Source organism: Garra rufa, chromosome 22, assembly GCF_049309525.1.
Source record: "Garra rufa chromosome 22, GarRuf1.0, whole genome shotgun sequence".
Lineage (NCBI taxonomy): Eukaryota > Metazoa > Chordata > Actinopteri > Cypriniformes > Cyprinidae > Garra > Garra rufa.
The window spans coordinates 10910826-10934967 of NC_133382.1; the positions used below are offsets into that span (position 1 = coordinate 10910826).

Genomic DNA, 24142 nt, shown 5'->3' on the forward strand with positions numbered 1-24142 from the left:
GCCAGGGGTGTAAACTTTTGAACAGAATAAAGATGTGTACATTTTTCTTATTGTGCCTAAATATCATATTTTCTTTAATTAAGACTGCTATTCAGAAGCTACAGAAGATACTTACATGTTTCCCAAAAGACAAAATAAGTTACATTTACCCTGGCATTCAAATTCAAAAAGATATCACCCCCTCAGTTGTCCTCAGTGTGAAAAGATTGATCTAAAAAACAATACAGTCATTGTTGAAAAGCGTTCAAATACACAAAAATGCTGAAAAACCAAAGAATTTGTGGGACCTGAAGGATTTTTCGGAAGAAAAGTGAGCAGTTTAAGTGTTCAGGACAAACAAGTGACTCATAAACAACTATCATTAAACAGAAAAACACAGCTATGGATCATTCAGGTAACAACTGAGTATTAAAAATCAAGCATATGTAAACTTTTGAGTGGGGTCATTATTCAGGTCAGTACTAAGACTGAGCAAGGACCTTGAAATTTAGGATTTAGGAAATTATAGGTTCTTCTCTAATTTTGATTTCCACTATATATATTGCTAAGCTATCGTTGTCTCTTATCTTACCATCTGTCTCCACACCCATAAACTACAGTATACAGTACATACAGTACACCCACAAATACTCTAAAAATGGAACTGAAGCTCGTGTTTCACAAAATACATTTAGAGAGGGGCACCCAGTGGAACAGAAGAGACAAACAATAAACAAACAATGAACAGCTATGACTCAACGGAAAACATTAGGACAAAAAAGGCAGTTTTATTGCGATTTTAAGTGACAAACAGCATAGTTTCCAATGGCTTTTTAAAGAACGAAATAATGTGCAATGAATAAAAAAACTAATTTATTTAATGCTAATTAAGGGTGAACAGCTGTCTAACACAACACACACACACACACACACACATTCTCAAACAAATACACTTTCAATTACACTGACAATGGAGGGGGGACTCTAGCTTATCAGTTTTATATGATGCCAAATGCGATTAAAATCAATGCAAATCTGCCACTAATATACCAAAAATGACAGTGGTCCACACATTGCAGACATACTGTAATGATGCAACAACAGATGCCAAATAGATGTCAAACATACAGTACAATACAACAGTATGCAGATATATACTGGTCCATTTGTTAATTCAATCACTGTCAGTCATTGGCAATAGTATACTGCCATCATGTGCAGAGCGATCCCACCTTCAGACTTACTTCAAGAGGCAAAAAAAAAAGAAATAAGGCAGCTATTCCAGAAATGTCTTTCATTTTATTACCACTGTAATTGACATACATCTTCTTGTTTATTTTCTTTGCAAGTTGTTTGGCAGAGGAGGGATGTTTAGACGGTTGAAATGTGTGAATTAAAAAAAAGTGATGATAATGTCAAAATACTAATTTGTAACTATAATATTCTTTCTTTCACACATTGTTCTTGGTTAATTTCTGGCTGTATTGTTTTGTTTGTATGTGTTTTGTAAGTATGTTTCCATAAGAGATTTTAAAGGGTAACAGAATGTGGAAAAGCTGTGTTGGGTTTTGAGACATGAATTTATAGTGAAAACTGGTTTCAGGTATCAAGTCAGTCAGTGCATAGTCCACAGTTTGCCTTCACTGGTTACCGCAACAAGCCAGGAGAAAGACCTCGACAGCAAAGACATTCAGAGATACACTCATCTGAAAAGCTCTGACAGGATAAATCTGTGAGAAAATATCTCTTGTCATAACATCATACTTTTGTGGGAATTAATGTAACAGGTGTTACACAGGCTTTAGCTGAGCCATATTATCTTTGCTGACAATGTAGTTTCTCTCTGCTTGTACATTGGTCTCATTTGGTGGTCCCTAGCTGGGGGTTAGAGCAGGACTGGGCTCTGCGCTGATGTTTACCAGGCACTCTGTCGACCTCAGGCTTGGCAGCGACTTACAGCTGGGTAAAGAGGACAGAGAACCGCACAGACCTAACATAGAGGGAGTGTAGTCTTTTTCTGAAACGAAAATAGAAGACATAGGGATTGTTATTACAGTTTTTTTCAATCGCTAACAAGCGCTTACCCATACTTCAGATACTTTTTCTAAACTCTTAACACAGACTCGCACCTACAAAATACAATTGGCCAAATGGATAATTTTCTTCTCAAAAATACATTTTGTTAAATATATACTAACTCTTCATTTCAAAACAGAACACATCTTTCTCTGCACACACTAACTTTACCAAAACACTGGAAATTTGACTCAAAATGAAATAATTCTGTCAAAGAATAACACTTGATTTCACTTCACAAGGTACATGCAGTCAATCAAAGTACACCAGGTTTCAAAATACTAGCTATTGTTGATATTACAAAAACTGCATAGACTTTTTATGTTTTAGTTTTTACAGGTATTTGCATGCAAAACATGCAATCCACCGTTTTGACACTAAATTTCTTGGTTGGGAACTGTCTGTCCACATGTACAGTAATGTTCACATTCAAAAGCATTCCAGTAAAAAGCAAATACGTTTCTTTTTCTGTTTATTACAGGAGGTACAGTAGAAACATGGTATGATAGAACAGAAAAAGTTTTACAGTATTGCTTACAGTGAACAAAATATCCATGAAACACACAAGAGCATTCTGAACAAAAAATAAATAAATTAATAAAAATAACAACAGCAGAAAGCCCAGATAAAAAAAAAGGGGGGGGGGGGGGTCTAAAAAAAAGCACAAAATTACTGTATCTAATCTCTGCGATGTTGAATTGAGAATGAATGGTAAATTCCAATTAATTTCCTGGAATGGAATTGGATTTGGAATTGGAATGTCAGGAAACAGAATTGAAATCAAATAAATTCCAAAAAATTCCACTTGAGTTGCTAGTTTATAGTACATCAAATATTGTAAATCACATAAACAACAAACACATAAAAGAAATACAAAGTACTGCATGTTTAGTTGGTTAAGCATGATCATTTCACATGCCAAATTTCAGGAAATGATAATAATTCGATGCAATAAAAAGTGAATGAAACACATGAATGAACATGACTCATTTTTTGTGAGTTGAGACATATATTATGTGGTAATCATATATTGAATGTATAGTACATCCAGAAACTTATCACCACTGTCATTCAATTATTAATTCATAATGTACAGTTCTCATTTTATTTACTTGCATTTGATCAACTCTATTTCATATATTACTTGGTATTTGTAAAGCATCATAAATAAAGTTCAAATGTATGTCTCTAAATGCAATCACAAATAGATGCTCAGAAACAGCAATAAATGGAATTAAGCGGAATTTCCCTGAATTGAATTCCACTTCCTGTAATTCCAATTCAATTCCAATTCTGTTTCCTGTAATTGTTGTTGAATTCCAATTCCATTTCCTTCTTTGAATTGGAATTGTTGAGTTCATTCCTGAATCGACCCCAACCCTGTTTCCAAAACATCACTCCTCAAAGTCCTCATTTTACTGTATAAGTGTAAATGTAATAGAAAAAAATAACCACTGCCTCTGAGTCTAAGCCAGACTGGAATCAGCTGTGGTTGGCCCAATTTACCCAACATAAATCAGCTATTCAATTGTTTGTTTATTATCAGCTAAGATATATTTTTGATATTGATATTGTTTTTGAACTGATTTCATTGCAGAAGCAGAGGTTTTTATACTGTATCTAAGGTTTGGAATATTGTTTTTGCTATTGTGGGATGTTGTGTGTTAACATTCGTAAATACTACAAAAACAATCCATAATTTTGTTGGGAGGTATAGCTTGTCTGTTAAGAAAATGTAAGCATTGTGGAAATGTGTTCACTGACTGCATATTGGGTGAAAACGACATGAAATGTGTGAATGGTATGGCCACAAAAGACCGATGCTGTGCTAATTGTGTTTAGAGTTTTGAAAATGTGACAACTGTTTGGACAAACGCTTGTTAGCGACTGAAAAAAACTGTAAACACAAAAACTAGCAAACTATTTTGGTTACCATTGATTTCCATTACAGTGGTGGTCAAAATTATTAGAACAACAGCTAAAAATGGTTTTATGTCAGTTACTTCTATCTTTTGCTGTAGTGTGTCAGTAGAAATATCAGTTTACATTCCAAACATTAATTTTGCCATTAATTGTAATAATACATTATCAAGTGAGAGACTCTGACAACAGCCAGTGCTCCACACAGATCTGATCTCATCCTCATCCTGTCTGTCTGGAATGACATAAAGAAATATGGCATTATGACATTTTTTACATAAGTGCCTTAAACTTTTAACAGTACCGTTGCTTTGCAGGTAGGTTTCTTGAAGCATCTTGGAGACGTTGCCACAGTTCTTCTGGATTTAGTCTGTCTCAGTTTGTTCTGTTTCTTCTAGTCATTCCAGACAGACTGGATGATGATGAGATCAGATTTCTGTGTGGAGCACTGGCTGTTGTCAAACTCCTTGTGCAAACAAAAATCTCACTGTAGTGTTTCCCAACGGCCCCCCTCGCCCCCCTTGAAGGTCAAAGTTAATTTAATTAAAACAATTTTTTTAAAAGCGCCAGATCACAATAGAAGTCATTTAAGGTTACCTTTCCTATAGAACAGGTCTATACCTTGTTCTTTTATTACACGACGGCATGTCATTTCTGTCTCTTCATGGTCGCACGTTTACAATTTACCTTTAGCGAAAACACAGACGGGATTGCAGACTCTACTACTACTATTACTACTATACTATACTACTATACTATACTATAGCGCGGAATGCCACGGAATTCGCAGATTTTTGCATGAATAAATCAAAAGTTGGACTATCACTTAATTCGAATCGTGATATGTACTAGTGTCTGTAAATATTAAAACCCAAAAAGACAGTTTAAATATGTATCCTGCATGTTCCGTTTGCCTCTGTATCTATGAATGGCAGAGACGTGGTTTTGTTTACTACACAAATAACGTTAGTTAAAGCACGCGTGGCGCTCCCAGTAATTTTCCGCCTTTGCATCTTACATGAACAGATAAACTCCAGAGCTGCTGTGAGTGTCACTTCATGTGAATTTTACCGTTTTATTTGACAAAACTAGCATCATATCATACTGTATACACGCAGAAACTTCGTGGCAACCTGTCAAAATAAATATTCATTATTACTCACCTTCATGTTGTTCCAAACCCGTAAGATCTTCGTTCATCTTCGGAACACAAATTAACAAATTGACATTTTTTTATTAAGGGGAGACTCTGCAGGCAAAAACACTGTTTCATTTTTTTTACCCAATTGACCTGCAGTGTCTCGCCTTAAATCTGAGAGCTTCCTGACCCTGCATGGACACCACTGATGTCACATGGACTATTTTCACAATGTCCTTACTACCTTTCTGGGCCTTTAATGTGTTAATTTCGTTACTGTCTGTGCAGGCTCAGAGAGCTCTGGGTTTTTATCAAAAATATCTTAATTTGTTTTCCAAAGATGAACAAAGGTCTTACAGGTTTGGAATGACATGAGGGTTCCAAACACTTCAAAAACCTGCTTAACCGTCTTCATCTAGTAGCTCATTTGATTAACCACCAAAACCAGCTCGGACTAGACAGCTAAGTCAAACCAAAGACCAGTCCCATCTTAAGTTCATTGTAGGTGTATTTTAAGGTTTACCTGCTGTGCACCAGGTTTTTCCATTCTGTTTCTTTTCCATCCTCTTAGAATCTGTGGTTAGGCTTATATGTGGCTCCGGGCTGGGGAAACTACCACTAAAAAAACAACAACAGACCCACAACCGCATAAGTGTATTTGCCGTTGAATTTCTGTCACATCCTAAATGCAACACAAACTTCAAAAAGCCATTTGGTTGGCTAATGACTGGGATTTTGATTAAGCTGTTTGCTCACATGAAAGAGCTTTTTATCACCTGTGGTACAGTTTTCTGTCCTCCTGGTTGTTGTAGTTTTGGAGAGATGGCCATTGGTTAACAAGAGGGATTGACAAATCCTTAGAGAGTGGATGTGCTTCGCCTGGAATTAGACTTGTCCTGCAAAACAGTTAAAGGCAAAACATATTATGAGCTTAGTGTGTGTCAGAGATTCTTTAGATACTGTATGTGCCACCGTTTTTAGCAGCCATTGCTTTTAAAAATAGTCACACTTTGAAATGAATCAGAGATGAGCACTAGAAATGCTAAACTGTTACTCAAAAGAGCTATTTCTACATAATTTAACCAATAACCAATAGTTTTGGTAGACTTAAATAGTTCATTTAGATGTTACCATTTTTTATCACCATTTTTCAGTGTATTTACTCTTATAGTAATTACATCATCCTTCACAACCCCTAAAACCTCCTGTCACAGACCATAAATCAATATGTCACACAGATAAACACATGCGTTAAGCTTAATATTATAATCCACTGAAAATTAATCTTTCAAAAAAAAACATGTTTTAGTTACCATGATCATTAGTTACCTTCTGTTATTCTGAAAGTGCTCTTTTCATATTTTATATATTCTTGATTCAGCAAGGCTCCGGTTAGATTTATAGTATTAGTAATATGTTTTATTTTATGACATAATTATGAAAAGTAAACAGTGACAGTCACTCAAATAGTAAAGAGATTTTGGTCATACTTTAGTGTGGGGACCAATTCTCAATATTGACTAACTATTAACTATGACTTTTGCCTCAATAAACTCTTAATTTGCTGCTAATTAATAGTTATTTAAGTAGTTGTTTAAGTATGGGGTTAGATTAAGGATCTAAAATTTGGTATGTAGAATAAGACATTATTATGTGCTTTATAAGTTCTAATAAACAGCCAATATTCTAGTAATTGGTAAATAGTAAGAACTAGTCTGTCAAATAAAGTGTTACCCCAATTTCTTTTACACAAATAGTAAAAAAAGTTAACATTACAAATGATAACAGTTAAGTAAAGATGAAATCAGTTGGAAAATATCTATTCATTCGTTCATTAATATGATAATTAAATATGTTTATACATGTTTGTTACATATTTACAGTGAGGGAAAAAATACTTGATCAGCTGATGATTTTGTACATTTGCCCACTGACAGAGAAATGATCAGTCTATAATTTTAATGGTAGGTTTAATTTGATCAGATTTTAAGAAAGTTTCAAAAAAGGTATAAATTGGCTCCCAAGTGTCTTTTATACAGGTAACAAGCTGTGATTAAGAGCACTCTCTTAAAGGGAGTGCTCCTAATCTCAGCTTGTTACCTGTATAAAAGACACCTGTCCACAGAAGCAATCAATCAATCAGATTCCAAACTCTCCACCATGGCCAAGACCAAAGAGCTGTCTAAGGATTTCAGAGACAAGATTGTAGACTTACACAAGGCTGGAATGGGCTACAAGACCATCGCCAAGCAGCTTGGTGAGAAGGTGACAACAGATTGTGCGATTATTCGCAAATTGAAGAAACACAAAATAACTGTCCATCTTCCTCGGTCTGGGGCTCCATGCAAGATCTCACCTCGTGGAGTTTCAATGATCATGAGAACGGTGAGGAATCAACCCAGAACTACACACAATAATCTTGTCAATAATCTCAAGGCAGCAGGGACCATGGTCACCAAGAAAACAATTGGTAACACAATACACTGTGAAGGACTGAAATCCTGCAGCACCCGCAAGGTCCCCCTGCTCAAAAAAGCACATCAACAGGCCCGTCTGAAGTTTGCCAATGTACATCTGAATGATTCAGAGGAGAACTGGGTGAAAGTGTTGTGGTCAAATGAGACCAAAATCAAGCTTTTCGGCATCAGCTCAACTCGCTGTGTTTGAAGGAGGAGGAATGCTGCCTATGACCCCAAGAACACCATCCCCACCGTCAAACATGGAAGTACAAACATTATGCTTTGGGAGTGTTTTTCTGCTAAAGGGAAAAGAAAAACTGCACTGCATCAAATCTTGGGTGAGAACCCCCTTCCCTCAGCAGCCAGGGCATTAAAAATGGGTCGTGGATGGGTATTCCATCATGACAATGACCCAAAACACACGGCCAACATAGAAGTGACTCAAGAAATGCACATTAAGGTCCTGGAGTGGCCTAGCCATTTTCCAGACTTTAATCCCATAGAAAATCTGTGGAGGGAGCTGAAGGTTCAAGTTACCAAATGTCAGCCTCGAAACCTTAATGACTTGGAGAGGATCTGAAAAGAGGAGCGGGACAAAATCCCTCCTGAGATGTGTGGAAACCTGGTGGCCAACTACAATCAACTTATGACCTCTGTGATTGCCAAAAAGGGTTTTGCCACTAAGGCTCAATCCCAATTCTACCCCTTACCCCTACACTTAGCCCTACCCCTCCGTTTGGCGCGTTCACGTGAAGGGGTAGGGGTGTCTCATTTCTCTTTTGGTTGGAGGGGTAGGGGGGTAAGGGGAAGGGCCAGATAGCCCTCCAAACGAAGATTTTTCAGGACCTCACTTCAAACGAAGGGCTAAGAGAAATTTCTAACATGGCTGCTCACTCGAGCAAGCAGACTCGTAAATATAAGTAATTTTTGCCTTTAATAATGATTTTCATGACAATGTTTCATTATATGTATATTACCTTCAATCTTGTGTTTGTGTTTATGGTGTTGTTTTGTAAATAAACGTTTGCAAAAAAATCGCTAAAGTTTGCTAGCAGAGCACTGATTGCACGATATTAAAAAATATATTTTTATGTCATATACACTTGACTGCATGTTAGAAACATGAAAGACCAGTGGCACGGCAATTTGCAACGGTGGTGTAGTGGAGGGTGTACGCAGGTATACGGTGTATACACACTTCCACTTTTTAAATCCCCTCTGATGCGCATTATTCAGCAGTGTCCTGCATTCGCCAAAATCATGGCAGTCCACCACATCCAGTCATGTGAATAAATGTAAATATTCGCTAAAAACACCCAATAAAGGCAGTGATGATGCAGTCAGGACCGTGGAGCCGGCTTGCTTTGAAATGTATTTGATGATTGCGCCTAATGCACCTGCGTTCGCTACGTCTACCGCACCAGTAATTTAAATCAGTACATAATAATAAAAACTATACCTTACAAATAAAAAGAAGCTGATTTTTACGATCAGAAATTTCTTAAACCAGTGAACCCCTGTAAACATTTTAGTCCAAGGATCCAGAAAACTAATGCGTTCAAATAGAAAGTTGAAAACGAAATTCACAAATGAAGCATATATACTTCTCCAGGCACCACTACACTGATTAGCAGTTTGTCGCGCATGTGATAATGCGTTGTTTGTTTTGCTTACGGCCACATGTGAATGAACGGTGCGTACACCGTACATTTGTACTTTTTGCAACATGACAACATTTTTGACATCTTGAAATCTGTGATAAACATCTGCGCATGTCCTCTGACGTAACATTAGGAACTAGCGACAACGTATGATGACGTATAACAGTGTTGTAGTGGTGTCCCATTTCTTAGGGGAAATATTTTAGCCCTTCCCCTTTTCACTTTGTTTCAAGGGACAAGGGGAAGGGGCGAGGGGTAGGCGAAGGGGTAGAAAATAGAATTGGGATTGGGCCTAAGTCATATTTTGCGAAGGGGTCAAATACTCATTTCACTCATTAAATGCAAATCAATTCATAACTTTTTTGAATGAGTTTTTCTGGATTTTTTGTTTGTCTCTCACTGTTTAAATAAACCATTAAAATTATAGATCATTTCTTTGTTCCCTCACTACATCTTTACTGTGCATGTTTTTGAATCTGACAGTGTTGATATTGAATAACTGATCAAAAAAAAATATAGAAGCAGAATGTTTCACCAAAACATAGGTGACAATGTCTGAAACGATCAATCTAAAATAATTCCATAAACTTCCCATGTCCCAAAAATCAGTGGTGTGTGTGTTTCTCTCACAGTTGTTCCTGCAGCTCCAGTATGATGTTCTCCAGTTCTCTCTTCTCTTTCTGGCTCTGCAGCTGCAGTTCTTCTAGTCCAGCTGTTAGTTTCTTATTCTCCATCTCCACATTCTTCAGCTGAGATTCCCGTAGCCTTACCAGCTCCTCAAGGTACCCCTGAACACAAATATTACAAACGCACACACTTTAGCACATAAAATATTAGTTTGAGTGTTAATCACCCACTATACGAAATCTTGTATTGTTGAGTTTACCTTTTGTGCATTGACGATCTTGAACCTCTGCTCCATCTTGCGACACTTGTTCCTCCAGCTCTCCTCATCGGTCACCAGAGGGATGTACGGATGCTCAACGCTGTCCTCACTGTTGCTGCTGTCCACACTTTGACAGTCCTCATCATCACTAAGATAATCATAACTGAAGCACACACAACACAACATCTCATTGCTCAAGACAGCAGGAGAATACAAGATTTCGGTCAATTTGAGCAGCATTGCATGGTCAAATATTTTTACATAAGAAATACATATTCGAAATTGTCCATATAAACATACAAGTACTAGTTTCAGCTGTCTCATATTACTCCATGGTCTCTCTTTTCACAGTAAGTGAGAACAGCTATTTGGCACCATATGGCTTCATCGCCCTGTTTATCCAGAGTTTATTTTTTGTAATAAAGACCAGATGGCCAGATTATACATTGTTATAAATAGTGATTAATAGGTCAATACTTGACTATAGTGAAAATAACGCAACTAACTAATAATTGTTTCTACCTGGCTGGTTAACAGAAATTCAGAAATAAATTACAAGTTCTTTTTAATGAAAAGGTCAAAACAAATCCTGTCTGTATCTGTCTGAAGTTAATAAATCAAAATCTTACTTGATTTTTCAGAATTTTGAGTTAATATCATGTTTAAAACATTTTATTTTTGACAATTTTAGTATATTTCGTATTTAATCAAATATTTTTTAAATTCCAATGTGATTAGTTGTGAATATTAATTGATATACATATTATTATATTCAATTATAAAGCAGTATTAGCAACAGCAGAAAATATTTTATTCTTTCAGGAAACCATATAAACAACACACATTCTATTAGTATAAAGTATGACTGCACACTAATGGTTACACCTGATAATAATAATAATTTAGCTAAAAAAATACAATTGCGATTATTAATCACTTTTTGAGATATTTCTTTAGCATCAGAATGATTTCATAATAAATAACTAGTGGGACAATATTTCCAATAGTAATAAACTGAACGAACAATAAATATACACAACCAGTCAAAAGTATTTCAACAGTAAGATTTTTAATGTTTTTAAAGAATTATTTGAATATATTTTAAAATGTAATTTATTTCTGTGATCAAAGCTACATTTTCAGCATCATTACTCCAGTCTTCAGTGTCACGTGATCCTTCAGAAATCATTATAATATGCTGATTTGCTGTTCAAGAAACATTTTTATTATAATTATTATTATTATCAACAGTTGAGTATTTTTTTTTTCAGGATTCTTTAATGAATGTTTTTTGAACAGAAAATCTGAATTTTAGAATGATTTCAGAAGGATAATGACGTGACTGGAGTAATTATGCTAATTCAGATACAATGATGCTAATGCTGATACAAATTCAGCTTTGAAATCACAGGATTAAATTACATTTTAAAATATATTCAATTAGATAACAGTTATTTAAAAAAAATGTTACTGTTTTTGCTGTACTTTAGATCAAATAAATGAAGGCTTGGTGAGCAGAAGAGACTTCTTTAAAAAACATAAAAAAAATCTTACTGTTCAAAAACCTTTGACTGGTATTGTATAAATAAAATTTGATTAGTCATGCAGCCCTAGAATATAGAGATATAAATAAAATCGAAACATCTCTCATACACCATTCCCTGTATGTAACTGTGTTGTACTCTAGGAAATAAATGTTTGTTACCTTTGTGTAAATTTCAGATATGGAGTGTAGTCAATAACGGCCTCAGACTTCCCATCCAGAGCCTCCCCTTTCAAACAGAAACTGCCAACAAACAAAGATCAGCAAGAATTACACAACATTGATTACATTGCATAACATTACAGCTCGGTTCCAAAACCTGTATTAAAGGATTAGTTCACTCCAGAATTAAAATTTCCTGATAATGTACTCACCCTTGTGTTATCCAAGATGTTCATGTCTTTCTTTCTTAAGTCAAAAAGAAATTAAGGTTTTTGAGGAAAACATTCTAGCAGTGTTTACAAAGCGATCATGCAAAGAAAGTCAAACTCCCTTTACAAAAAAGGTTACAAAACAACGATGTCAGAATATTTTGAAGTTGGAGGAGAAAATGTTTTTCGCCCTACCATACCTTTTTGAACCAAAGTACACAGACGTGTGGTTAAAAAGTATATACTGTTTTTTTTTTTGTAGAAAATGACTGTTTCACTAGATAAGACCCGTATTCCTTGGCATGAATCGTGTAGAACTTTTTAAAGCTGTATTGAAACTGCAGTTAGACCCTTCAACCCACTGATCCCCATTTAAGTCCACTATATGGAGAAAAATCCTGGATTGTTTTCCTCAAAAACCTAATTTATTTTCGACTAAAGAAAGAAAGACATGTCATCGTGGATTTTTTATTCAGGAGTGAACTAATCCTTTAAAATATCATATGCTTTATATGAGTGTAGTGTGCAGAGTTTCTGTCCTACTGTATATAAAATATTCTAAATCAGTCTCTTATGAGGTTCCAGTTCTAAAACATATCTTGTGTGTTTTGTATTCCTCAAATTATTACCCCTTCTATTACCAATCCTCTTACCTAAAATCAATCGCTCCAAGTCCGATGAGCATTCCAGTCAAAACAGTTGCTTCTTCTCGCAACATTATGGCACCTTCATCGTAGAACCTTCTGTAGACAAGGAAATGCATGCAATACATAAACAAACACAATCACATTACAGATCCACCATTTCATGTATTCGACAGTGTAACATTTATAATGGCTGCCTACATTGTTATGTTTAAACTGGATATGCGTATCGATGCCTGGGTGTGACTGCATAAAAGGATCATATTGATGAATTGATTAATATTGATTTTTTCTTTTTCAGTCTGACCTGGTGGTGCGGCTGTCTCGCAAAGCTGTGGCGATGTATTCAGACAGCCGTTTCTCCATCAGTGCAACCCGTAGCCATGCTCTGCCCTAAGGACATGGATAAATCACAAATTAAGGCATGCTTCATCATGCAAACCATATCAAACATCTACTGTATGTATATACTACAGAAACATTAATAAACACCTTTAAGGTCACCTTTAAGAAAGCTGATTAATTGTAAATGAGAATATAACTGTCAGTATTGTGTCCTGTTTTGTCATGTTTTCCTAGTGTTTTTCCCCCTGTGTTTCTAGTATATTTGGTTTGTTCCATTTGCTCCCCCTTTTGGTTCATGTTTATTTGGTTTACGCCTGCCCATATTTGGACTTCCCCCTCGTTATCCCTGATTAGTACACCTGTCTTGTTTAGTTGCCACTCTCCTTCTCTAGTGTTTAAATAGTCCTTTGTTTGTCACTCCCATTGTCCGATCATGAAGTTATGTTGTGTTGTTGTCTCCTTCCTGGATTTTGTTTTGTTTTGTAATAAATAGTGTTTTTGTTTATATTCCTTGTTTCCTGTGTTTTTCCTGGCTCCTCACCTCAAGCACATCGTGACAGATGACCGGACCTACAAAGATGAACTGAGCTGAGGACCTGTTGATGAACCTGCAGCAAGGTTCCAATTGATTACTCCTAATGACTGCTACCGTCCCGTAGCAGATTTTGTAAATTTGGTTCTGGATTTATGTGGTTCCTCCCATCTGGAAGCCTGCAGTCACCCCATCTCACCTACCGCCAGTGCCCTCCGCATATTACTCCAATGATCTCACTCCCTCCTTGTCTCCCACGTGTTCACAAGTCCTCCATAGCTCCACGATGGTCCTCAGCCCAGTACCAGAGTCTGCTCACAAGATGGCCGCCACGTCAGAGTCTGCTCTCAAGATGGCCACTCTTCCAGAGTCAGCTCCCAAGATGGCCACCACGCCAGAGTCTCCACCCAAGATGGCCGCCGTGCCTGAAGTCCCGGCCAAGATGGCCACCAAGCCTGAGTCCTCGACCAAGGTCTCCGCTGGTTCTGCCCAGCCCTTCAGAGCCCGCTCGCCTCGAGCACCGTCCAGAGCCCACTCGCCCCGAACGCCCTCCAGAGCCAGCTCCTCAAGAGCTCCCTCCAGTACTCGTGCCTTAAGAGCGCCTTCCAGAGACTATTTTGGCCCCCTAAGTGTCCCCAAGAAAATTTTTTTGGGGGGGCTACCTTATCCCTGAACTGTCTGCTCCGCCTTAGCCTCCCGAGCTCACTGACCCGCCATGGCCCCCTGAACTGTCTGCTCCGCCAATGGCCTCCCGAGCTCACTGACCCGGCGTGGCCCCCTGAACTGTCTGCTCCACCTTGGCCTCCCGAGCTCACTGACCCGCCATGTCCTTCTGAACTGTCTGCTCTGCCAATGGCCTCCCGAGCTCACTGACCCGCCGTGGCCCCCTGAACTGTCTGCTCCACCTTGGCCTCCCGAGCTCACTGACCCGCCATGGCCCTCTGAACTGTCTGCTCCACCTTGGCCTCCCGAGCTCACTGACCCGCCGTGGCCCCCTGAACTATCTGCTCCACCTTGGCCTCCCGAGCTCACTGACCCGCCATGGCCCTCTGAACTGTCTGCTCCACCTTGGCCTCCCGAGCTCACTGACCCGCCATGGCCCTCTGAACTGTCTGCTCCACCTTGGCCTCCCGAGCTCACTGACCCGCCATGGCCCCCTGAACTGTCTGCTCCACCTTGGCCTCCCGAGCTCACTGACCCGCCATGGCCCTCTGAACTGTCTGCTCCACCTTGGCCTCCCGAGCTCACTGACCCACCATGGCCCCCTGAACTGTCTGCTCCAACTTGGCCTCCCGAGCTCACTGACCCGCCATGGCCCCCTGTACTGTCTGCTCCAACTTGGCCTCCCGAGCTCACTGACCCGTCATGGCCCCCTGAACTGTCTGCTCCACCTTGGCCTCCTGAGCTCACTGACCCGCCATGGCCCCCTGAACTGTCTGCTCCACCTTGGCCTCCTGAGCTCACTGACCCGCCATGGCCCCCTGAACTGTCTGCTCCAACTTGGCCTCCCGAGCTCACTGACCCGCCATGGCCCTCTGAACTGTCTGCTCCACCTTGGCCTCCCGAGCTCACTGACCCGTCATGGCCCTCTGAACTGTCTGCTCCACCTTGGCCTCCTGAGCTCACTGACCCGCCATGGCCCCCTGAACTGTCTGCTCCACCTTGGCCTCCCGAGCTCACTGACCCGCCATGGCCCCCTGAACTGTCTGCTCCACCTTGGCCTCCCGAGCTCACTGACCCGCCATGGCCCCCTGAACTGTCTGCTCCACCTTGGCCTCCCGAGCTCACTGACCCGCCATGGCCCTCTGAACTGTCTGCTCCACCTTGGCCTCCCGAGCTCACTGACCCGCCATGGCCCCCTGAACTGTCTGCTCCACTTTGGCCTCCCGAGCTCACTGACCCGCCATGGCCCCCTGAACTGTCTGCTCCACTTTGGCCTCCCGAGCTCACTGACCCGCCATGGCCCTCTGAACTGTCTGCTCCACCTTGGCCTCCCGAGCTCACTGACCCGCCATGGCCCCCTGAACTGTCTGCTCCACTTTGGCCTCCCGAGCTCACTGACCCGCCATGGCACCCTGAACTGCCTGCTCCACCTTGGCCTCCCGAGCTCACTGACCCGCCATGGCCCCCTGAACTGTCTGCTCCACCTTGGCCTCCCGAGCTCACTGACCCGCCATGGCCCTCTGAACTGTCTGCTCCACCTTGGCCTCCCGAGCTCACTGACCCGCCATGGCCCTCTGAACTGTCTGCTCCACCTTGGCCTCCCGAGCTCACTGACCCGCCATGGCCCCCTGAACTGTCTGCTCCACTTTGGCCTCCCGAGCTCACTGACCCGCCATGGCACCCTGAACTGCCTGCTCCACCTTGGCCTCCCGAGCTCACTGACCCGCCATGGCACCCTGAACTGCCTGCTCCACCTTGGCCTCCCGAGCTCACTGACCCGCCATGGCCCTCTGAACTGTCTGCTCCACCTTGGCCTCCCGAGCTCACTGACCCGCCATGGCCCCCTGAACTGTCTGCTCCACTTTGGCCTCCCGAGCTCACTGACCCGCCATGGCACCCTGAACTGCCTGCTCCACCTTGGCCTCCCGAGCTCACTGACCCGCCATGGCCCCCTGAACTGTCTGCTCCACCTTGGCCTCCCGAGCTCACTGACCCGCCATGGCACCCTGAACTGCCTGCTCCACCTTGGCCTCCCGAGCTCACTGACCCGCCAACCCTCCCTCCCTTATAGATGTTACTAGGCGCGAGACGTGTTAAAAATGGTTTTAAGTCAGTTATTTAAATTGTTTTGTAGTGTGTCAATAGGAAATATCAGTTTATATTTACAAACATTCATTTTGCCATTAATTGTAATAAACAAGATGTCTGACAACAGTCAGTGTTTCACACAGAGATCTGATCTTATCATCATCATCCAGTCTGTTTGGAGTGACATGAAGAAACAAAACAAACTGAGAAGTTTGAAATCCAGAAGAACTGTGGCAAAATCTTCAAGATGCTTCAAGAAACATACCAGCAAAGCTACCTCAAAAACTAGGGATGCACCGATCCGAATCGGCCGAGATGCTTGCGCGTTTTGTCCGTAAAGCCGGTTCTGTAATCAGCGGTAAATGCCATCAGGTGCGTGATTTCACATTGAGCCGTATATACTACACACAGCCATTGTTTACCGACGAGCTGCGCAAATCCATGTTCATTATCAGTGTGAATGTGCGCAGCTCGTCAGTGAACAACGGCTGTGTGTAGTATATACGGCTCAACGTGAAATCACGCACCTGATGGCATTTACCGCTGATTACAGAACAGGCTCTACTGACAAAATGCGCAAGCAATCTCGGCCGATTCGGATCGGTGCATCCCTATCAAAAACTCAACTTTAAACGCAAAGGATGGTCAGTACTGTAGCTTTGCAGGTAGGTCTCTTGAAGGATCTTAAAGACATTGCCACAGTTCTTCTGGATTTAGTCCGTCTCAGTTTGTTCTGTTTCTTCATGTCATTCCAGACAGACTGGATGATGATAAGATCAGAATCTCTGTGTGGAGCACTGGCTGTTGTCAGACTCCTTGTGCAAACAAAACTCTTACTGGATTATTACAATTAATAGCAAAATGAATGTTTAGTTACACTACAGCAAATGATAGAAACAAATGACTTAACCCATTTTTTAGCTGGTGATTTTCTCTCATTTGCTTCTAATCTAAAGTTTAGCAAGTCCATAACTGTTCTTAACAGTTTTTTAGCTTTATTTCAATAAATAAGAGTTCTGCAAGTTACATTGTGTTTTTGTATGTACATCATGCTCTTTTATCTCAAAACAAAAAAGAACATTTAATTCAAAAATAGTTCAGAATTCACTTTCATATCATTCTAAACATGTATGACTTTCTTCTCTGAAACAAAAAAAAAGTAAATATATATGAAAAAAATGTAAAAAGACATTTTGAAGAATTTTGGTAATGCTGACTTTTAAAAAATAAACCATTGAGGCATTTCTAAAAATATCTCCTTTTATGTTCCACAAAAAAAGGAAGTTATATAGACTTATATAACTATTATATAACTATTTAAGTACTTCATGTACTCCAGTGTACTTCTATCTTACCATAACTTTGGCCAAAAAAAGAAAGCATGTTTTTTTGCTAATGTATTAAAATGAATGTTTTAACCATTATGGTATTTACTCATCCTACTATAACTATTTTAGGTACTGATATCTGTGTGCTCACCTTTGCTCGTGAGGAGTTGATGTTCTCCATGTTCTCAATGCTGCTTATGCAGTTATTGGGCACTTTACTGCAGGCTAGGCGGATGAAGTCCCAAAAACTGCGCTGACCATCAAACCAGCTGCCAGAGCCTGCAAAAGACACAATGTTACATCACTGGCTTAAATATGTCCTTAATGTTCTTTTCATGTTAAAATGTAACACTAGTGTAAGTATACTAGTAATAGACGTTCTTACCTTTAAAACGGTGGCTGAGTATGTGTTCCAGAATAGCAGCGAAGTTAATGAACTCCTCAGATGAGTCATCGATGGGCTCTGCTGTGTACTTCTCCAGCAGTGTCTTCACAGAAAACCTGCCATACAAACACAAAAATAAAATGCACTTCAATATGGAAAAAATGACCTGGTTTCCATTTGGTTTTAAGACCTACAGTACGCCACTGATATGGTGGAGGGTTTTTCTGGTTGATTTCATCTTTATCCAAGAAATTGTCTTTCTTATTACATTAACTTTAACTGTGTGTTGTCTGTATTGTGGATCATGATTGAAATCCAAAGTGGAAATAAGTGCTCTTTAGCATACTTTCAAAAAGAGTATATACCTAAGTGTGGACTAAATATATTGTTTTCAGACACTTAATTAAAATGTTTTATAGTAAATGTGTGACCCTGGATCACAAAACCAGTCTTACAGTAGTACGTGTATATTTGTAGCAATGGCCAAAAATACATTGTATGGGTCAAAATAATCTATGTTTCTTTTATGCCAAAAATCATTAGCTTATTAGGTAAAAATTATGTTCCATGAAGATATTTTGTAATTTTTCTACCGTAAATATATCAAAACTGAATTTTTGATTAGTATACATTGCAAAAACTTCATTTGGACAATTTTAAAGGCAATTTTCTCAATATCTAGATTTTTTGGCCACCATCAGATTCCAGATTTTCAAATAGTTGTATCTCAGCCAAATATGAATATAATATTATCATACCAAAGATTGTCCTATACTAACAAACCATACATCAATGGAAAGCTTATTTATTCAGCTTTTTGACCCTTATGACTGGTTTTGTGGTCCAGGGTCACATTTATAAAACAACATATTGAATGAAGTTACACAGAACAAGCTTATATTTACATGTAATTTTACAGTTAAGTCTATGGTCTTCGAAATATAGTTAAAGTGTACTGTTATGTTATGTTATGGAAACTTGACTGTCATGTATTTAAATATATTTAAATATTACATATTTGTAATGATGAAGTTGAATTTAGTTAATTTAAATTATGTTAACTTTAAACATACTTTCAAATAACATTATAACATAACATCTTGCATATGCTTTAGTGTGTTAATCAACACATAATATAGATATTAAAACATTTGAAAATTAACTTTTTTATATTTTATTTTGACATTATTACAAAGTGAACTATTTAGAAGTGCTAAAAACATGATCATGAAAATGTACTTTCTCTAAGTACATTAAAGTGGCCATTTACAGTATTATTAAGATATTATCTGCAAGTGCACAGTCAACACAATCAAGTGCACTAACTTCTCACAAGGGATAATTAAAAAAAAGATTGGTTTCACAAGGTAATCTATAGGTAAAGCGTTACCACAATCTATATTAAAGAGCATTGTAATATTTGTCCGTACTAATACATTGTATCATCTCAGATAGAAAATCTTTGAAATCTTTGAAATATACTAAGTCTGCTCATTGAAAGCCTTTTGCAAGAAGCAATGGTGAGATAATAGCCAATGATGATATGATGAGTGTGTTCCGCTGAGCTGTCTGGATCAATGCACTAAATGAATCTTTCTGATAAATGACTAAACCATTTTCTACTTAACTATTTACTGTACTTACTGTACCTCATCCATAGAAAGGTCACTTATAAATGCTTCCAACTGAGGTATTATGGTATTATTTTGTCATGTTGTTAACATAATAATCATCTTTATAATGTTTTGCAGGACCGAATATCACCGGCTTTCTTGGCATGAATATTTTTAGGCAAAATATAATAAATGGTGCTTTTTAGAATTAAATCTGGGTTACGTATATGTATCACACTTTTAAAAGACAGTACCTGCATTTACCCTGGGTTATGAAGCACCTAGTATTAGAAAAAAATAGGTAAATAGAGGGAATCCATTTCAGACCATTCTAGAGTTATCTAACCTGAACATGTAATTGTTCCAATTACAAATAATTTGCTTCTACTTAAATAAGCATGATGGTTCTTTTAATTCCAATTAACTCTGTTTTTTATTCTAAACATCTGATCTTTTGCTTAGCCTATGTACGGTCATGACAATGCTGGAGCCTAATCTAATTTTTGGGGCTGAAGGTAGGGAAACACCATGGGTGGGTGACTTCAAAAAATAATTGTGTTTAATTAATAATATTTCTGTTCTGTTCTGTTGCCATAATTTTAGTATCATTTACAGTGTCCCCAAAACTACACAAAATATAATTTTATTGAACGCATAATATGGCATAGTCATACATGGAGCAATGTTATTCCCTGCCTATTGCAAAACCAGTAGTGACTTCACCATCAATTGTTCAGATCACAACAATGACTCTTTCAGTACAGCCCTCCACAGCAGTACAATAGGCAGAGTATGAGATGACAGCCAGAAGCTGGAGGGAAAAACCTTGGTCATACTTTATACTGGGTGCCGTAACTAACATGTAATTACATTACCGGTCAAAAGATTTTTTATGTTTTTTGAAGATTTATTTTTAATGTTTTTTGAACATTATAAATGTCTTCATCATCACTTTTGATTAATATTAAGCTTCCTTGCTAAATAACAGGTTAGTGACTCCAAGCTTTTGCATGCTATAGTGTAGAATGTTACAACAGCTTTTTATTTCAGATAAATGCTGATTTTTGGATCTTTATATTCATCAAAGAATCCTAAACTAAATTGTTTTAAATATTGATAAAAAATAATAATAATACATGTTTCTTGAACAGCAAATCAGCATATTAGAATGATTTCTGAAAGATCATGTGCCAATTAAAAATTTTTATTAGTTTTGATCACAGGAATAAATTATATTTTAAAATATATTCAAATAGAAAAGAGTTATTTTAAATAGTAAAAATATTTCAACATTTTATGGTGTAATAATATGTGTAACTACAGAAATTAATTACAAATTTTAATTACATGCATGTATTTTTTAAAATATAAGTACAATGTAAAAAAAAATGTCACGATGGACAACAAAAACAGTAATAAGTAGCACGGGTATATTTGTATCAATAGCCAAAAATACATTGTATGGGTCAAAATGATTGATTTGTCTTTTATGCCAAAAATCATTAGAATATTAAGTAAAGATCATGTTCCATGAAGATATCTTGTAAATTTTCTACTGTAAATATATCAAAACTTATTTTTTGGCTAGTAATATGCACTGCTAAGAACTTAATTTGGACAACTTTAAAGGTGGTTTTCTCAAAATTTCGTTTTTTTTTACACCCTCAGATTTGAGATTTTCAAATAGTTGTATCTCGGCCAAATCCTAACAAACCATATTAATGGAAAGCTTAATTATTTAGCTTTCAGATGATGTATAAATCTCAATTTAAAAAATTTACCCTTATGACTGGTTTTGTGGTCCAGTCTCACAAATGTGTACAATAAATGTTTTTAATTTAAATTATTAAGTACATTTTAATATAAAGAACTCATATAAAGTAAATCCAAAACCATCAATGATTTACATCTGAATTTTTATAATCAAGTATTTTTTTTTTTTTTTTTGTGTGTGTGTTCATTGTGACCCCTATTCTCTGTAAAGCACAGTAGATTCCCAGCGGCCCCCTGTCAGCCCTGCTGCCCTTCGCGGGAGGAAGGTTGTCGTCATAGCAACGACATCATCCGGGGAACAGACATAAATCACATTGCGTGCAATGTCCGGTTTTAAAATATAATTGTGTACACACATTTATTAAAACACCCTATCAAAAAGTAAACAGTACACAACCAAACATTTTCAGCAAACCAGACCTCCCTATTCAGTGTTTACGATGTATCTCGGTCATAAACCTGACGAAACAAAACTCTAATCTACAGATTTCTTTGGGAGGATGGTGAAACGTGACATTTACTTGTGGCAAGCCTCTCTATACATAACTGACACGTTTTCTAAAGAAATAAAATGAACAAATCAAACAGAAAATGCAGATTTTCTGACGCGCCCCTGTTTACGACTAAGCTGCAGGCCATAAACATTGCAACATACATACATACAGACATACGTGGCTTTTAAAAAGCTTCTCACTCACCTACAAACAGTGATGAGGTTTTTTCTTTCCACGGCGATGCTCCTGGAGAAGCCTTTCTTGGACTGTGCACCCATAGCCATCGCGGACTGCATGAAACTCTGCTCCATCCCACTGGACCCCTCCCTTTCGCCACAAACACACACACAACCGCATTCAGAGATGAGGCACGAAAGATGAAGACAGTCGGTTTGAAAACGCCATTGTCCACTATCAAAGTGCAGGTGAACAGAGGCTTTCTCCTTGAGCGCTGTTAAAGAGAGACACTGATGGCGACCGTCTGCACCCCTCCTCTATACTGACCTCATCATGATCTCAGCATTCACCGGATCAGCAAAATCATTTTAGGATGATTCACATTTCTTTCAGCTCCGCGAGGAAGCACTTCATATGAAGCAATAATGAGGTTAAATTCATTACATTGATTAACTGGAAATGTTATTCCAAGTGGGTCATATATAGAGCTGCAGGGATGCGCATGAAGGACGCGCAGACCTTTCCAGCGCCGCTGAGACGCAGTGAACCAAAATGGCCGCTAGATGGCTTCAGTCACAAACTAAGCGCGTTTGAAATCAGAATATAGCATGACGTATTTTTGTAGGCCAAACCTCATAAAAGAGCATCCTGTTCCATAGTCCTGAAGTCAGAGTTTTTAGTTAAATGCATTGTATGTGGTTTATTGAAGCTAGATATTTTCACATTTTATTCTACAACATAAAATACATAAATAATTCAACTCAAAATGTGAAACTCTTGTATTAAATAAATTAAATGCAAACAGACTGAAGTAGTTTAAGTCTTTGGTTCTTTAAATTGTGATGATCTGGCTCACATTTAACAAAACCCCACCAATTCACTATCTCAACAAATCAGAATACGTCCTAAGACCAATAAAAAACATTTTAGTAATTTGTTGGCCTTCTGGAAAGTATGTTCATTTACTGGATATGTACTCATTAATATAATAATTGGCAGAGGCTCCTTTTGCTTTAATTACTGCCTCAATTCAGCGTGGCATGGAGGTGATGAGTTTGTGGCACTGCTGAGGTGGTATGGAAGTCCAGGTTTCTTTGACAGTGGCCTTCAGCTCTTCTGCATTTTTAGGTCTCTTGTTTCTCATTTTCCCTATTGACAATACCCCATAGATTTTCTATGGGGTTCAGATCTGGTGAGTGTGCTAGCCAGTCAAGCACACCAACAATACCATGGTCATTTAACCAACTTTTGGTGCTTTTGGCAGTGCTGGCAGGTGCCAAATCCTGCCCTGCTGAAAAAAACAGCTAATACCAGCCTAGGCTGGTTGGCTGGTCTTAGCTGGTTTAAGCTGGAAGTGGCTGGCTTTAGCTGGTCTCCCAGGCTGGTTTTAGCTGGTGGTTTCCCAGCCTGACCAGCCTGGCCAGGCTGGAAAAGTGGACATAACCCCTCTAAAACCAGCCTGCCTTCCAGCTATGACCAGCTAAAACCAGCCAACCAGCCTAGGCTGGTTTTAGCTGTTTTTTTTTTCCACCAGGGTGGAAAATAAAACCAGCATCTTTAAAAAGCTGGTCAGCAGAAGAAAGCATGAAGTGCTCTAAAATTTCTTGGTTAAAGGGTGCAGTGACTTTGGTTTTCAAAAACACAGTGGACCAACACAAGCAGATGACACTGCACCCCAAATCATCACAGACTGTGGAAACTTAACCCTGGACTTCAAGCAACTTGGGCTATGAGCTTCTCCACCCTTCCTCCTGACTCTAGGACCTTGGTTTCCAAATGAAATACAAAACTTTGCTCTAAACTGAAAAGAGGACTTTGGACCACTGGGCAACAGTCCATTTCTTCTTATCCTTAGCCCAGGTAAGACGCCTCTGATGTTATCTGTGGTTCAGGAGTGGCTTAACAAGAGTTAACAAGAGTTCCTGTACTCAGGAAACCTTTGCAGATGTGCACATGTAAGTAGGCCTAAGATCTACATGGTTTTCTAAGCTTTTACTTGTAGCACTAATATATGGCTAAACTGGACTACAGAGGTAGTCAGAGGTCATACAGTTGAAGTCATCTACT

The 24142-nt window shown here is 38.7% G+C and overlaps 1 protein-coding gene across 1 annotated transcript; it reads right to left on the reverse strand.

The window, feature by feature from the left end:
• Positions 1 to 743: 743 nt before the first annotated feature.
• On the reverse strand, positions 744 to 22594 carry rundc3ab (RUN domain containing 3Ab). Its single transcript, XM_073828214.1, has 12 exons — positions 22403 to 22594; positions 22103 to 22225; positions 18019 to 18134; positions 17785 to 17912; positions 12985 to 13070; positions 12687 to 12776; positions 11825 to 11905; positions 10120 to 10282; positions 9864 to 10021; positions 5890 to 6009; positions 5637 to 5731; positions 744 to 1996 (listed from the first exon to the last, which is right to left on the reverse strand). The coding sequence occupies exons 1-12, from the start codon at positions 22408 to 22410 to the stop codon at positions 1854 to 1856; spliced, it is 1311 nt and encodes a 436-aa protein (XP_073684315.1). The 5' UTR covers positions 22411 to 22594; the 3' UTR covers positions 744 to 1853.
• Between the last annotated feature and the right edge of the window lie 1548 nt (positions 22595 to 24142).

Bases quoted from the DNA above. Each gene is read 5' to 3' on its own strand.
- rundc3ab (XM_073828214.1), bottom strand. The intron at 18,135-22,102 runs GTGAGTGAGAAG...TTTGTATGGCAG, and splicing joins AACCTCATCACTGTTTGTAG to GTTTTCTGTGAAGACACTGC. The intron at 6,010-9,863 runs GTGAGAGAAACA...ACTGTTTTGCAG, and splicing joins CTGGAGCTGCAGGAACAACT to GACAAGTCTAATTCCAGGCG.